Source organism: Pungitius pungitius, chromosome 5 (assembly GCF_949316345.1).
Source record: "Pungitius pungitius chromosome 5, fPunPun2.1, whole genome shotgun sequence".
Classification (NCBI taxonomy): domain Eukaryota; kingdom Metazoa; phylum Chordata; class Actinopteri; order Perciformes; family Gasterosteidae; genus Pungitius; species Pungitius pungitius.
This window is the reverse complement of record NC_084904.1, coordinates 11,605,397-11,621,844: the sequence shown is the minus strand read 5'-3', so window position 1 is coordinate 11,621,844 and position 16,448 is coordinate 11,605,397. Positions and strand designations below refer to the sequence as shown.

The following is a 16,448-nucleotide window of genomic DNA, read 5'->3' as shown; positions in this document are numbered from 1 at the left end:
TAACGTTATAGTGTAATTCATCATTCAGGAAATATTTGTCATCCTATATTTTATTTGAATAGCTTGATCCCTAGCTGCCTGTGTTTTTTTTACAATCCCAGTACTCACAGGACAGCCTCTAATAATATGATGGTTTCCAGGACTAAATGTACAAGCACAAGTTTGAGTTCACATCACATTCAGCATCCGCATACATCAAACAGCAGCCACACTTTCAGAGATAATAACAATACTAATAGTGATCACCATTTTGATTGAATCAAATTTTATTGGTGCTATAGTTATAATGAAAACTACTGTCTAATTTGGGTAAATCATATTCAAGATCAGTTATTTGTTTTTTTCCATGTTATATCTTGCCTAAATTGTCTTTATTGTTTACAGAGCCATACTCAGGCTGTATTGAAATGGCTTTGAATTGATGTTTTGTTAAGTGGTATTCATTGTATCGCCACATAGTTCGAAGTGCCATCGAGACGGCCAGGGCCGTGAAGGCGGCACTTCCTGCTCTGTCTGGGGGACCCATGCGGCTCATCTCGCTCCATCCATCTATCCATCCATCCATACGTCCGTCCATCAGTTGCATCGTTAGCTCGGCAGCTAGCAGCTCAGCAGGCCCAGCGGCCAGCCGGTGCATCCACAGCTTCCAGCCATGGCGTTGGTTACTCTGCAACGGTCCCCGACGCCGAGCGCAGCGTCCACCGCCAGCACATCAACCACTACCGCGGGGGAGGTCAGTCTTGTTCCCGGGTCGAAAACGATGCGCCGCGGGCGTGAGGTGTCGGTGTAAAGGCGGGGGCTGTGGGAGATGTTGTCTTAAGAGAGAGAGGCCCGCTGATTGGAGCTAAATTAGCGCCGTTGGTTAACGGTATGCTAGCTCGGGCTTCAACGGTAGCTAGCAAACGTCTTCGTTACTCATCATGAGACATTCATGTTCACCGGTAACGGTTACGCTCAAAAGGCGGCTGGACTTGTCGTTTCTATAAAAATACCAACAAAATAATTTGAAAAAAAACCCCTCTCACACCTGTTAAATGCGGCGTTGATTTGAAAGAGTTAACGTTTACTGAATTTGACAAATGTCTTAATGCACGATATGAAGGCGCAGCAGTTTGCCGTTGCTGATGTCGCTCACATGGAAACATTACGTTGATTAACACTGATGTATTGAAGGTGTTATCACACAGTCCGTGTGGCACACCATCAGTACCACGGCGACAGGGAACAGGGAAGTAAATGGGATTTCCCGTCCGGCAGTGGACGCCAGGAAGAGGGAAAAAATAAGCTATTCTTGTATTTCTCTATCAGCAGTTTGAGCTATTAGTATTTCTAACAACTCACCGGAAGCCAAAAGGCCTTGTCCTTGAATCGAAACGATAGTAATTAAAATAAAACCTTATTTTGGCACTTCCAAGTACAAGTGTTTTCTCTTCTTTGTCACAAGGGGGCGCAAACCACCAGCCACGAACAGGCACCACACCAGAGTCACACCTGAGAGAGCTGGCTAGAGATGACAGCTGTGTCTGTCACAGATTATTAAATAACCCGCCACATGTTAAAATGCATGCATAGTTGTTACTTACTACAAATAGATTCCTTGTTTTGAAAGAGTTCATTTGGTTTGTTTGACTGGGCTTCCATTCTGCACAGGGGGGGGGGGGGCATATAGATGAAGCAGGAAAGAAGTTGCTGCAGCTATGATGTCATCTACTCATGATCAGTCTACATGCTGTAGCCCGCTGAGCATCGGTTGGATGGCTTTTGTTCTCCAGAGGCGGACTAATTCATTAGCATAAAAAAAGTAATTAGTCGCACAATCCTATAGCTCTTTGACGCGCTTGGTAAGGGTCGGGTGAGCGGTTCACTCCATGCTTGATGCCACTAAAGCCTGATCACTGGTACTCTAAGTCCTTATCATTAAACTTTGTAATGAAACACAATTGCTCTCTCAAATCCTCATCATGATTATTTGCACATGCATTGGGTTATTTACTGTATGTGGGGGCTCTTAACATGGTCCTGTCCTGCCTGACTGTTATTCTGTAAAGTGCTCTGAATGGCATCACACACACACACTCACCTGCATTTGCAGTGACTTCACTGGTATTTACGTCCAGCACCATATTTGAAAGCAGACCGGCTTGACTTTGATTGGAGTTTACTCACAGACTTAGTTTTCTTCTCCCTTTTGATGCGGAAGTGAAACGATACACTTCTCTGGCACATTCACTGTTTGATAAAACAGTAGTTACCTAGAGCAGTTCACATGTCTGAAGTGAAGTCTTCTGTTTTTATATTGCTGTTTATAACATAATCACAGAGCTTTCTGCAACCGTTTAATGACAAGAGTATTGGTACCTTCATAACACCTAACATTGTCAATTAGCTCAGTTGTACTTATTATTGTACTACATGAAAGCGCTGAATAAATAAGGCATTTCAACTTAATTTATCAAAGCTTCTGCATAGTTGGCTCTCTTGAACTGTTGTGGTATTTATCCTTTCCGTTATCTGTATTGCAGGATTTTGGGAGTGAAGATGAGCGGCGAATAAATCAGAGGTAAGTTTACTCTTAAGTTACTCACAGTACGTGGCAAAACACGTCAGATTTTATGCACAGGTGATGTTGACTGATTGGCTGGATCTGTCTTTGAGTCATGTTGTGCAATCTTGAGAGGCAGCAGACTAGCCGCCATCAACAGACGACGGCGACTAAGCGTCCGAGTAATAAAACGTCTGTTTTTGTCTTTGTCGGACGAGAGATGAAATGTTGGTTGTCATATGTAGATTTTGTACACTCTGACTGAAATTTAAGTAAACGCAGCACAAGTTCACACAATAAATATGTTCTAGCAAGACAGTTGTTATTTTCACTGGCAAAAACCTGGTGAGTGCACAACAGTTTGTACATTTCGTCTTCTAATAAATATTCATAATGTGTATATACTTGGAACGAGCAAGCACCTGACCAACTGTTGTATGGGAAACACAGTTATTGCAACACACAACCGCAGTAAGGTTGTTAATTTAAGAGATTTAATTTCAGATGTAATCTATACGATGCACCATGCAGCCACCATGCCACCATGCCTTTTTGGTCCCACATACAACATCCACTGGAAGAGGGGACAACAGTGACCAAGTAGCTTTGTGAATATGAAGTCTTGATTTAAATTCGTTGTTTGCTTTGGTTGTATTTTTAACTTTTATTAAAAAGTCACTTAAATAGTTGTGAGGTGGATGAATTACGGACGAAGCAGAACAGTTATGACCTCAACGTAAGCAAATTTGTCATTTTTAGTCATGCAACAGCCTTCTGCGATGTCCCTAAGCAATGAGTGTGTGTGTTTGAGAATGAGGCCCGTCCGGTCTTGCCTCAAGGTTGCTTAAGGGCCATTTTACGCAACTAAATGTCCTGTAAATTCATGCTTTTTAATATTTTGGCACATTAGGTTGGCCGTTACTTGACCAACATATTTCTCTGCGGATCACGGTGTACTGATCGAGAGAGAGAGAGAGAGAGAGAGAGCCTCATCTGCAGACTGACAGCTGTTGGTCTGCCAAGTGAGGGTGTTTGCACTTACTGTTCCCAACTGTTCTTGATAACGATGACAAGCTCAAGGGGAAGCCAACATCAACATTGTGCAGGTGTCGATGGCTCTGACCCAAGGAATGATCTAATCTTCCCACCTTGTACACAGCAGAGTTGGGCAAGAATTCAAATTGGATAATCGTGTGTGTTTTCGATAGGGGGGCCCAGTAAGTGGAATGAGGAGGAGGAGGAGGAGGAGGGGGGGGGGGAGGATTCGGCAGATTATTAACATTGCAAACGACTATCTAAACTCACCACAACTACTTTTCAGTCAAATAACACGCATGTCAAGACCGGTCGTGATTTAACTGCCATTCCGTGTCACAATATTGCCTCTGGATTTAAACAGCAGCAGAAGCACCGTCTGTGTTTTTTTTTTTTGTGGTATAGTCCTTCTTCAGTGACGCAGGGGCAACATGCCCTCAGTGTCTCCAGGGACACCTGAGGACGTTTGTCCTTTTCTCCTTCTCTTGTTCCGTGATGCAAGTAAGAAGACAGCAGCATTATGCAACTGGCCGCCCCTCGAGGAGGCTTTTTGTTGTGGCTGTGCCGGTGTGTGCGAGACCATATGAGGCTGTGCATAAACCAGTGTGGTCACCGCCTCTGAGTTGCCCTTTTGTAGCGAGTCCTCGGAGGTATCCAGCGCACAGCCAAATCACACCGAGTGATTCAAAGCCGTGGCTTAGTGTTCTTCTGTTGGCGTTTGGCCCGATGCGGGTCCATCTGGCTACTGCTGCAAGCCCTACCCGTACTCAGTGAAACGCCCCCATCCCCGCCTGCTGCTTCTAACGCCTGAGCTCGTATGCAGAGGACGTTCCCCTCGACATGCCCTCGACGCACCGAGTACAGCGCCTGCTAGCGACCAGGTGTTAAAGGCTTTGCCCCGTTGTGGGGAGCAATTGGGAGAGCTATCTTGTTTTCCTTGTTGCCGTCCTTTTGTTAACGTCTGTCAGCAAATCCTCCCAGATTTACAGAGGTGTGTGTGTGTGTGTGTGTGTGTGTGTGTGTGTGTGTGTGTGTGTGTGTGTGTGTGTGTGTGTGTGTGTGTGTGTGTGTGTGTGTGTGTGTGTGTGTGTGTGTGTGTGTGTGTGTGTGTGTGTGGGGAGAGGTTTCAATGCTTCGTAAGAGAGGCCTGGTGAGAATGAACATTATAGCCTAAAACATCTTTTAACCCACAGACACCTTTGGGCTACTTTCAAACATTTCTTTCTGACTGCAGTTGTATTTTTTAAAACTTAATTTCGGTTATTTTCCATTTTCCTTCCATGTGTGTGAAAATAATAATTTGCTGCTGTTGCAGCTGCATCGGACTTGAAGGATATTGTCCTTCCTAGTTAACCTATTACAACAGTCCGCGATAGTCTAACACGTTGTTTGTCTGTGGTACATGTGAGAGAGTGACAGTGCTGGCCACTTTAAGGTGAGTGGAACGATAATCCCTCCCTTATAAGCCTGGGTTTAATGAGATTTGGGAGTTTGGGAGATTGCCAGTTCTCACTGCCCTTTCCACCAATACTTGGGCCGTGTGTTAAGCTCCCCGGAGGCACTACCCTGGATCCTGTTGACCCTTAAAGTGGCATGCACATGGAGACATCTCCTTAGGAAGATCTTAACCAAATCCCTGCATCTGTTTTTTTGTCTTTCTCAAATTGGATAACTGGCCTGACTTTTTTTGTTGGAAAGCAACAATAACTACTGGAAGAGTGAAGGAGACGAGAGCTGGTGGTGAAAACGACTCTCGGCGGTCTCGTACGCTGCGAGTGTGTGAACTACCGGGAACTAGAAAGAGAGTGACAGGCAATCGCAGACTGGAGCCACAGTTCTGTCCGCCGGGAGCTGCGGGTGGAGACTGCAGCACGTTCCTCCCGGGCGGGAGTCAGAATCACACTCAAGCACACAGAGACTGATGATGAGGAGAAGAAAAAGGAGGGAGTGGCGTCTGAACAGACGGCTCTTCTTCGCTGAGCAGCACAGATGAGCGCAGCCTGTCAGTCAGTCAATCAGTTTGAACCCGTTCTCCTTCTCCTTTTGGCTCTTTGCTCCTTCACTGTTGTCTGGAGGCAGAAGAAGAGGAAGTAGCTCCCACAGGAGAGGCGTGGGTTTCTTACCAGTCAACAGGATGCACCTGGTTGTAGAACCTATTCAGGAGGCCATGATGAAGATGCTACCATATTTTGTGGAGAACGCTGTGCTGACCCAGAGTGAAATAAACCGCATGTGAGTTTTACTTTTTATTTTCTGAAATGGGTGTTGAACGCGGTGGAACGAGCTCTGGCCGTAATGTTGTTGTTTTTTAAACCGATTTAGAATTTAAAGTCATTTTCTCTTGTATATCTGCAGTTCTTCCATAGTCTTTGTTCGCTTTGATGCCATAGTGTTTGTGGACATGCTGATGGTGAAATGCGGTTGGGCCAGACGCCGTAGAGCCGTTGATGTACGAAATAAGAAGGTTGAGTGTTCTTTTTTTCTTCTGTTGGAGGTTGTTAGCTATCACAGGTACTGGGGGACTTAACGTTGGGTTACTCATTGAAATTGGATCCAAATGAGAAATGGGGATTTGTGCACAGTACTTTAGCCACTTTAGCCTGGTATCATCCATCACTCCCCAACAGTGGACCCTCCTGGCATACTTCGTACATCTCAAACAGGGAACAGAGACTGAAACAGAAATCCAGTGAGACAAAAGCTCTTGTTGAGTAGTGTCCACCCCCGTGGAACTTTTCACTGTGGTGCTGCTGGGGGCGGAGGGAATGTATTGTGAGGTACAGAAAACAAAGTCCTTTGTTCCCACAAAATCATCTTTGATTGGCACGGACCTTCTACTGGATGTGGGTTCTGAAAGTTTTAGGACTTTTATAAATATCTGTAGAAAGTCAGCTCAATGGGGGGGAGGGGGGGGGGTAGTCCCTAAAAAATGTTTTAAAACATTTCCGGTATATATATATATATATATTCAGTCTTTTGCTCTTGGTATTATTAATGGACCACATATTTTTCTCATTATAATGCAGTGCGAACTGCAGATACCAAACAAATTAGACTAGTACAAATTGGAGCTGTATTCACAAATGAGTCTTGATCTTTTTTTCCTTTTTGGGTTTTGTTTTGTTCCCGTCATTCCTCAGTCCCGTGCTTTGCTAATCATGTGCTGGTTTGCCAGACTGCACTCACAAATTACATGCGTGTGCTCCAGCCTGCTGCCAGGTAGATTCCTGAATGCTCTCGCATTGTTTTTCAGTGAAACCGAATGAATGAATTCAGCCCCGAGGAAACGCCTCACTTCTTTTATTTTTATTGCCTTTCCCTATTTAAGTAATCTGTCGACAGCTCCAGAAGCCTAACCTGAAAAACTCTGGGTTTTTACAGGCAGGTGTGAACTGATAATTGCTTCTCTTCAACAATTGTGAAAGTTAATCATCACAAACAACTGCAATTGCACCTGGCCAGCAGGGGCTCGGTGTGATGCCTTGCAGCAGACAAAGGACAGATAAGCATTCAGGATCAAGGCTTGATTCACGGCCACTGCAGACCTCAGGTCTGTAACGTGGCAGCTGGGCTTTTCCACTCAGCTGTTGAGAGAACTCACCGGCCCCATCCGCCATGATTTATGCTCAACTCGCCAGCTGCTTCTACTGAGCTGAGCGACTATCTGATTTGTCTCATGTCCAACTTCTCAGCCCCCGCTGTCCGATGAAGCAGCTGGAAACCATTGTGCTGAGGTGTTGCTCTGCGGCATGGACGGCGTTGGATGCATTCCTTGTAACTCCTCTCTATTGATTGTTTTGCAGCCTGAGTGAGAGCTTCTTCATGGTGAAGGGTGCTGCGCTCTTCCTGCAGCAGGGGAGCAGTCAGCAGGACCAGAAAGCACATCCCCACCACAAACACGCAGGTGAGCAAAACAACGCACAAACATCAGAAAAGGGCCAACTCCATTATCCACGTCATTTTATTGATTGAAGGTTAATGTCACATGAGTCACTTCAGTGGAAGCGAACAATTAACTAGTCAGGGTCATAATTCAAAGGCTGTCTCTATTGAAAGCCACAATTCTTGCTTTAATGACAAAAGCTTCACCTGAAGGTCGATGCTGCCAAGTCACTTAGCATGTCATGTCTGTGGTTAGTAGCTTTGTCTACTCTGCCAGCCACTTAGTCAGGAAACCCACATTTACCCAGATTCTCAAACATTGGGTTGGGGAAAGGGTTTCCCAGCAACTCTTTCCTTCAGAAAAGAAACGGATGGTGGGGTGACTTTTGCAAAGCGCTATTCCTGCTCAATGGCGCTCACTATTAAACTGCAGAAGGATTATTTATTTATTTATCAGTGTCTGTCATATTTTATTTGTATATACGTTCCAAACCTTTAACCAAATAAAAAGCAAAACTGATGTATTATATTAAGACAATGAATCAGATAGAGGAAGTGATCAAAGACATGTTAAAACAAGTCAGGATGACATGTTGTTCTACCGGTGGTGACATGTTTGAACATATTTGGCTCTGCATCAGCCTCTACTTTGCATTGCATTGCCCCATCGCCGCTCCCAGTTTATTTATTATTGTTTTCATCATCCAGTTCCACTGACATGACCTACCTGCAGACCTGTCAAATGAACAAAAACAAGCTCTTGAAGTGTGCTTTTGTTCAAATGTTTTTCCCAATAATTTCTCTTCATTGGAGACATGTCAGGTGACATGTAATGCAGTTATTCAATGTGCCCTGGATGAGTCCTTTGTTTCCCCGGCATGGATTATGTTTTCATGAGTATAAGTGTTCCAAATAAAACTGGCCTTTATCGTCCTTGGCATCCTAGCCCAGATTTATAGTCTGATATCAGGCAGCCGCTGCTTGTCAATGATCATTTCTTTTTATGACTTTCTGCAACAGGCGACTTACCTCAACACTTGCAGGTGATGATAAACATCCTTCGCTCGGAAGACCGAATCAAACTGGTGAGAGACAACAGACAACAGAAGTGTACATTCAGAGATCAGAGCATGCACACACACAGGAAAGTGACTAACCACCTGGCACAGGAAACCCTTCAGAATGCATTTTATTGGGCACTTAAGGCGCTTATTTGTTCACTATAATTATTAGGCCATAAGGGGAGGTTTAAACTTTCAGGGTAGCATTACCAAATCTTTCCATGATGTATGTGTTAGTGGGAAGCTGGGTTATTTCATAGTATGGACACTAGCTTTGTGTTCTCTTATATCCTTGAAACACAGTTATCCAATTACATGACAGTTGCATTCTCAGTCTTTTAGTTGAAGGAACAGTGCATTTTGATATTCTTGCCTAAAGTATTTGCTCTTTTTAACTCTCATACAAACGGGGCATGAAAAGCTAAAAGAAACTGCCCCACAAGAGTTATTTTAAAAACTATGACTCAAGCCGTTTTAAAGTGTGACTGACATTTAAAATGCACAAATAAAGTACATGTTAATCGTAACTCGGGCACTATGACTAAAACAGGATGTCTCGATGTTAAAAAAAGTTCTGGCTTTGAAATAAAAAGCGAAATCTCTGGTGACCTGTCCAGGCGGTGCGCCTAGAGAGTGCATGGACGGAGCATGTGCGGTACATGGTGGTGGTGTACACCAGTGGGCGACAAGACACAGAGGAGAACATCCTACTGGGGATCGACTTTACCACCAAAGACTGGTGAGAACATTTAGAACTGCATTCATGAATGTTATCAAACACTCGCCCACAACCTTGTACGTGACCTGCAAGGTTACAGGATATTGCAGGAGTTTATGAGCAAATGGGAAAGTGAGAAGATATTTACTTGTACTCTCTCCTCTGCCAGCAAAAGCTGTTCGATCGGGATGGCGCTACCGCTGTGGAGTGACACAAAGATCCATCTGGATGGAGATGGGTAAGTTGACCCCTGCTTTACGGCTGAAGCCTTTAACCCAGTGGTTTTTCCCTCTTTAGTCAACACCGCAGCTCCACCTGACGCTTGGTGTGAACGTGTATCACACACAGCTACACTGTGCTCAGAGTAAGGACCATCTGGTTGTGTTTCCTCCTCAGGGGCTTTACTGTGAACACGGCAAGTCGGACCCATGTCTTCAAACCCGTGTCAGTGCAGGCTATGTGGTGAGTAACAATCCACCTCCAGAGCCACAGTGGCTGTCTAAAGAAATGAAGCGTTGTGAATCATGACACACTGCAATAAAGCTCCTGATGAACACCGTGTGCAATTTTGATTTATTCTGCCACCTGCTGAATAGAAGACACATCTGCAGAGAACTGCATGAAACCTTTAACCAATTATTAAAGCTGTTATTTTTTACTTTTATTCATTCACTACACCATTTGACTCTGTAATCCTCTATACCGACGTCATTTATCTTCCCACAAAACAAAAATCACTCTAGGTCAGCGCTGCAGGTGCTGCACAAGGTGTGCGAGGTGTCCCGCAGGTACAACTACTTCCCTGGAGGCATGGCGCTCACCTGGATGGGCTACTATGAGAGCTGCATTGCTTCAGACCAGAGCTCCATAAACGAGTGGAACGCCATGAAGGACTTGGAGAGCACACGGCCTGACTCACCCACCATGTTTGTGGACAAGTCAGTAGACAAAAACCTAAATCGCATTTTCTCAGTTAAGACCAATGGCACTTTTAGCTGTTGTTGGCAAAAGCTTCACACTGCACACAACTGCAATGTTGCGAGTGCTGAGATCTCAACGTGACTTCCTCTTCGGTAGGCCTTCAGAGAGAGAGAGGACAGGGTGCCTTATTAAAGCCAAACTCAGAAGCATCATGACATGCCAGGACCTCGCAAATGTCACCTGCAAACAGGTAAATACACACCAGTTGTTGTAGTAGTAGTAGTAGTAGTACAAACACACACACACTGAAATAAACCAAAGCCTTGCATTTGTTTCTCGTGGTTTCATTTTCACTGGCTGCATTTACATTTTTTTCTCTAAAGATGGAGACACAACTCTGTTCACTAGTTGTCAAAATTCAATCTCTACATGTCCCTTGGAGAAGATTAGCTTCTTATTACAAGGCTCTATATACTGTAGCAGTGTTTCCCCAGCCATTGTATTGCCGCACAGCCAGTATCAACAGTTTTATTTTAGGTTTTTACCGTTTACAATTCTCCACTGCTCTGCGGGTGGCGGGGTTCCGCCCTGATGAGCTTGCACATACACACATACATACAGACACCTGTGCGCACACAGGTGAGCACACACAGAGAGCGCACGTAGGAAAATGGCGGAGGAGGATTCTAGTGTCTGGCATACCGATCGGGATGAAAAACACTCCCATTGATTTCTGATCAGCCTTTTCAGATTGTTTGTTTTTCATTCATCCCTGATGGCATGTTCGTAAAAATGAATTTCTTGTTGCATCTCTGCTGCAATCAAAACAAATTCTACGTTAAAGGAATTCTAGTATGTTTCGTTTTTATGTGAATGATTGCCTGGATAATCCCAATTATCATGACATGATGTTTTTATATCGTGCCATGACATTTTGCTCATGATATAGTATTGAAATGTCAACGTTATTGAACATTTAAGTATTACCCGCCCCAAAGATGGTGCTGATGTTGTTCAATGTTCTTATACTAATATTTCTAAACTTCTAAAAATAATCTAAAATGTGTAACTTATTATGATGCACTGACTTACAACAACATGGGAAAAAGCCCATATGAATGAACACTGTTAAACTGTCTTGTCAGATCCGTACAGAGCTGGAACAACACATGAGCTGTAACCTGAAGGAGTACAAAGAGTTCATCGACAATGAGATGCTGCTCATCCTGGGTCAGATGGACAAAGCCACACTAATCTTTGATCATGTCTACCTGGTAGGAAAACCGATACCATCTCTTCCATCAACAAAGTATCAGTTACATCTGTTCTTTCCTGTAAATAACAGAGATAGAAACAAAAGATTCCCTTGCCTTCCCATCCCAAAGGAAGATTGTTTTTGGACAAACTGACAAAAACTTTAAAATATACCCGAACAACGGTTCTGTCCTTTATTTGTTTGTAGGGATCGGAATGGAATGCTTCTAATTTGGAGGAGCTGCAAGAGTCGGGGTGAATTGTTTCATATATAAGAGCTGAAAACCAGACAAAAAAAAAACATTTTTATTAGGATTTCAGCAAGAAAGAATGTAGTTAATGTGTTAATATTATCTTTCCTCCCCAGGGTTGGCTACATCCTCAACGTTACCAGGGAGATAGACAACTTCTTTCAAGGCACATTCAGCTATCACAACATACGCGTCTATGACGAAGACGCCACTGACCTGCTGGCCTACTGGAATGAGACGTACAACTTCATTGTCAAAGCAAAGTGAGTCCTGAGTGGAACAGAAAGCTTGTTGCTCATGTATACATCTGTTTATAAGGACATCTCATCCTCAATGTTCAAAGAATCCTAATGTCAGTTCTCATATTTACTGTATTTGAGGGATCGGATTACTTTATTACCTCTAACTGCAAAAGAATGATCAGTCATCTGACTGAATGAGTGACTTAAATATTTCATAAATATATCAGATTTTTAGTTAATCTGATATATCAGGGATAGGTTTTAACTTTTATTTATACCATTATACCACATTTAGACCATGAAAGTTCATTCTTTACCTTTAGAAGCAGTACTTTGACAATCTAAATCTGAATTCAAGGTCTAAATTCTTAGAATTAGTTAGTGGATTTATATTGTCAAAATAAATTTCTTTTTTTTGTTATCCACTTTAGAAAGAATAGCTCCAAGTGTCTGGTTCACTGCAAGATGGGTGTGAGCCGGTCTGCCTCCACCGTCATCGCTTACGCCATGAAGGAGTTTGGCTGGTCGCTAGAGAAGGCTTACAACTTTGTCAAGCAAAAGAGGAGCATCACAAGACCCAACGCAGGCTTCATGAGGCAGCTGGCCGAGTACGAGGGCATCTTGGATGCTAGGTACAGCTGTGTGTGTGTGTGTGTGTGTGTGTGTGTGTGTGTGTGTGTGTGTGTGTGTGTGTGTGTGTGTGTGTGTGTGTGTGTGTGTGTGTGTGTGTGTGTGTGTGTGTGTGTGTGTATTTTCTTTTCTTCTGCTCACTGTATTTGTACATTTCCAGTAAACAGCGTCACAACAAGCTTTGGCATCCAGATGCGGACTGTGAGATGGCAGAGGGGCAGCAGGCCCAGTGTTGTGGAGGGGAGGGTGGCAGCCACCCAACTCCAGAGCCGGGGATGTCTCCCTGCTGTGGTGAGGCGCTATCTGATAAAGGGGCTGCGTGTCCCTCCCCGCGCAGGGCGGTTGCACTGGAGATCGACCCCGCCTACAACAGCTACTATTTCCGCCGACTCTCTGACTCGGCACTGGACAGCGAACCATCAACACCTGTGCGTGGTCCTCCGCTCATCGGGATGGAAAAGGTCTTTATAGAAATAGAGGATGTGGAGCGGGACGCTCTGCTGGATGATGAGTCCTTTGATGGGCCTGAAGGCCCGTCGCTCCCACAGCGTGGACCCTCAGCGGAGGGGGCTGCAGCCCAGACAGGCTCTCGGGGCCCTGAGCCCCTGGAGGAGCTACGTCTGAGGCTGGAGTTCAGCACAGTTGAGGAGGAAGATGAGGAGGAGGTGCAAAAGGAAGAGGCTGAGATGGAGGTGCTCATGCAACCAGATGATGGGGGGGGTGGGGTACGATGCGGAAGAGAGGAAGCGCAAAATGTGGAGGTCGAAGGGGATCCAGAGGCTAATGGGATGGATCTGGCAAGCCTAAATGAAAACTCCAACAATAACAACCATTTTTGCACTCTATTTAGCCTCAATGTAAGTTTGATTCATACAATTAACCTACCGTTTAGAATGGAAGAAAATGTGATTGATTCCATGAATCCAGTTTGAAAAATATACCAATTTCCTAACACATTTATTTTTCCCCTGTCATAATTTAGGAAAAAGGTCCCCCCCTTCCTCCTCGAGTTGATGCTAAGTCCGAAATGAAAGAAGACGTTCCACCCCTTGTTTCTACGCTTTGCCTTAACCCCAGTCCTCCTGACGTTCCAACTGCTTCGTTCCCACTGTCCCATACCTCCTCTGAAGTCCTCACATTTTCAGGAGTACTGCTCTGCTCCTGTGGCCTTCTGTGTGACTGTGCCAGCTGTGCTGATATCCCGCCCACAGCTCTACTTGACAGAGAGGAGCAGCCAGCAGACTCACTGAAGAACGGCGATGGTTTAGTGGAAGTCAAGATTAAGAGTCAGAAAGGCACAGGTAGTGCAGCTTCCTCTGAGGCGCTCCCTGAGCTGGTGAGAATGGACTCGGAGGAAGAGAAGCTTGCGGTGGCTCGCCACCTTAGCCAACAGCAGGAACACCTGTTGCAGCTGCAGAGGTCTGGACTGGTCCGACAACGTGCAGAGAGACTAGAGAGACTTTCAGGTTTCACCCAGGAGACCTCGCTCTCTGCAAAGCCTTTGCACGCGTGCCAAAGTTCCATGAACATAAAGGAGGAAGAGAAGTGCTCCGGCTTCACCGAAGACGACCCTAAAGCCTCTACGCCGCGCCGAGTGTGGTTGGAGCCACTGGCGGTGCCACTGACCAATGAAGCCTTGCTAGGGGTGGTGGGCTCCGGGTTGCTCACGCCCACCTCCTCGCCTCACGGCTCCACGCTGACGCGAAGCTCCAGCAGCGACAGCCTGCGCAGCGTGAAGGGGAAGCCCGGCCTCGTGCGCCAGAGGGCGCAGGAGATCGAGACTCGCATGCGCCTGGCGGGCTTGACCGTGCCGTCGAGCCTGAAGCGGTCCAACTCGCTGGCCAAGTTGGACAGCCTCAACCTCTCCTCGGAGGACCTGTGTTCAGCCTGTTCCTCGGACGCAGGAACGCTGCTGCTCCTCTCACTGTCCCCTGAGCCGGTCCCGGGTCTGGATTGGGACTCCCCCACCACCTCGGCCCTGCACACTCCAGAGAGAGGGCAGCCAGGTGAGCCCAGAAGCTGACCCATCAAATGGAGGACATTTACGCTCCACACATCCGCTCACTTGTCACCCTGCGTTGCTGGGTAGTAGAGTCAAAGGAAACTAATGAAAACAATAAACAAAAAACCCAATGTTTTTACAGTGGACTCTCTTCTTTGCCACCTTGTTTCTCAAACTGCTGTTCACAGCGATGGAAGCTATTTTGCTGTATCTGACAAGTGTGTAAAGCCATCAGTTCACCTCTCACTTTGTTTGATTCATGCAAAAACAAGTGCCTTACCAATGAGACCAGGGGCACAGAGCTGTGTGTTGGACTGCATGGCGATACAGTACAAGGCGCTCTATAACCTTTAACTTTACAGCTGTTAGAACCGGGTATTTACCTAATCATGGTATCCAAAATGATTTTGATCTGTCTTTTACAAAGTTGTAGCCTATGTGTGCAAACTTCCCTCGATGGAAGTTGACCAAAAGCAAAGTGTTGATAAATGTAGAGTGGACCTGTATGTTTTAGATGCTAGCCGGTTTAAATAATGGTTACCTCATGTTGCATTCATGGAGCTCTTTCTCGGGCTAGAGCTTAAACAACTGTTAATTTGCTGATGTCCAATTAAAGTGAGTGAATTTTGAGGTGTATGATGATGCGTGAATGTGTGACTATGTGAGTGTGCGTGAGTGGAATCAAAGAGAGAAGGTTGTGACTTTGTTTTGCCAGAGGCATGCTCACTGTTTTTAACAAACTGAAGAGAAACAAATGAGTTTGTTGGTCTTTTGCACTGCTTTTTTTTATCTTGAGTGGACACAAGTAGGCTTTCTTCCAAAATAACATCAGAGTTATGTTATTGACCTCGTCATTCCCTACCTACAGTGCTGCTGGGAGAGCAGAGTGAGGAGCTATGTTGCATGGCGTGAAAGGAACTGAAGATTTATAGCAGTCAAATCATCTGATAAAATATGAACATGAAACATTTTACATCCAAAACTTCCGTTACCTTACGTTTGCTCCACCTTGAGAATTGCTAACATTTTAAACTCATTTGTTGTTTTTTTTAAATGTAAATGACCAAAGTTCTTCGGCTGTCTCAAAAAATTGAAAACACTATTGAAGGTGTACAAAATATGTGCATTATACACATATCATGCATACAAATCCTTTTGCATCTTTTGGGAGAATTGAAAGCCACTCTGTGGTCCACAGGCTCATAGCTGTTAAGTTTTTATGCTTAAATCATCAGTCTGAAGGCTGTTGTGACACGATCACAATCAGTTACTTCACAGTTTTGTAACCATTTTCCTTTTATATTTAAGTATGCAGTAACTTTTCTACTGTACAATGCTGTAGTTTGAATGCATATTGCACTTTTTATGTTGGTCAAAATAATGTACTGTATTTGTTCATTATGGAAATAAACACTTGTTTTACATAATAAACCATGGACCTGCGTTTGCCCACGAATTCATTCCAAACTAAAACAGGTTATAAGACATGAGTAAAAGACAGACCCAACAGAATTGGGATTATTTACTGTATCGCCCTGCATGTTATGGATGTTTTGTTTAAAATCTTCCTGAATGGGAAAACTATCACAAGTATAACTAAATATCTGCGTAGTGACTCAATGGGGTCTGTATCCTGAAATTACATCACCGTGCCCCCATCTGTATGCTTTGGCAGGAGACTCGTTTTCCACCAGCCGAGTTATATAACATCGGCTTCCCGTCACTGTTTGCATGACTTCAGTGAATGACCTAAGTACCTCACTCTTGCTCTTCCTGTCATGTTAAATACATTTGTGTAAAATGAAAGAGCCCTGTGTGACGTACAGCGTGAGGTGGGGCATTGAGGCAGCAAAGGTGTTGTGTCAATGGAAGTAATCCCAAAAATATACAAGTCTGGCCACTGTGGACTT

The 16,448-nt window shown here is 44.7% G+C and overlaps 1 protein-coding gene across 2 annotated transcripts; it reads left to right on the top strand.

Annotated features, from left to right (window-relative positions):
• Window positions 1-19: 19 nt before the first annotated feature.
• Window positions 20-15,981, top strand: ssh1a (slingshot protein phosphatase 1a). 2 transcript variants are annotated; one of them, XM_037481307.2, is made up of 15 exons: window positions 20-733; window positions 2,523-2,560; window positions 7,381-7,481; window positions 8,480-8,544; window positions 9,138-9,259; window positions 9,408-9,476; window positions 9,635-9,700; window positions 9,982-10,176; window positions 10,316-10,409; window positions 11,305-11,433; window positions 11,622-11,668; window positions 11,781-11,927; window positions 12,338-12,538; window positions 12,697-13,393; window positions 13,519-15,981. In XM_037481307.2, the coding sequence occupies exons 1-15, from the start codon at window positions 653-655 to the stop codon at window positions 14,557-14,559; spliced, it is 3,093 nt and encodes a 1,030-aa protein (XP_037337204.1). In that variant the 5' UTR covers window positions 20-652; the 3' UTR covers window positions 14,560-15,981. The 2 variants fall into 2 exon arrangements, with proteins under 2 accessions (XP_037337204.1, XP_037337205.1); XM_037481308.2 differs by lacking the exons at window positions 20-733; window positions 2,523-2,560 and adding an exon at window positions 4,918-5,809.
• Window positions 15,982-16,448: the final 467 nt, after the last annotated feature.

Excerpts from the sequence above, each read along its gene's own strand:
- ssh1a (XM_037481307.2), top strand. The coding sequence starts at position 653 with ATGGCGTTGGTTACTCTGCAACGGTCCCCGACGCCGAGCGCAGCGTCC. Across the intron at positions 734-2,522 it reads CAACCACTACCGCGGGGGAG|GATTTTGGGAGTGAAGATGA; the intron begins GTCAGTCTTGTT and ends TCTGTATTGCAG. Across the intron at positions 2,561-7,380 it reads GAGCGGCGAATAAATCAGAG|CCTGAGTGAGAGCTTCTTCA; the intron begins GTAAGTTTACTC and ends ATTGTTTTGCAG.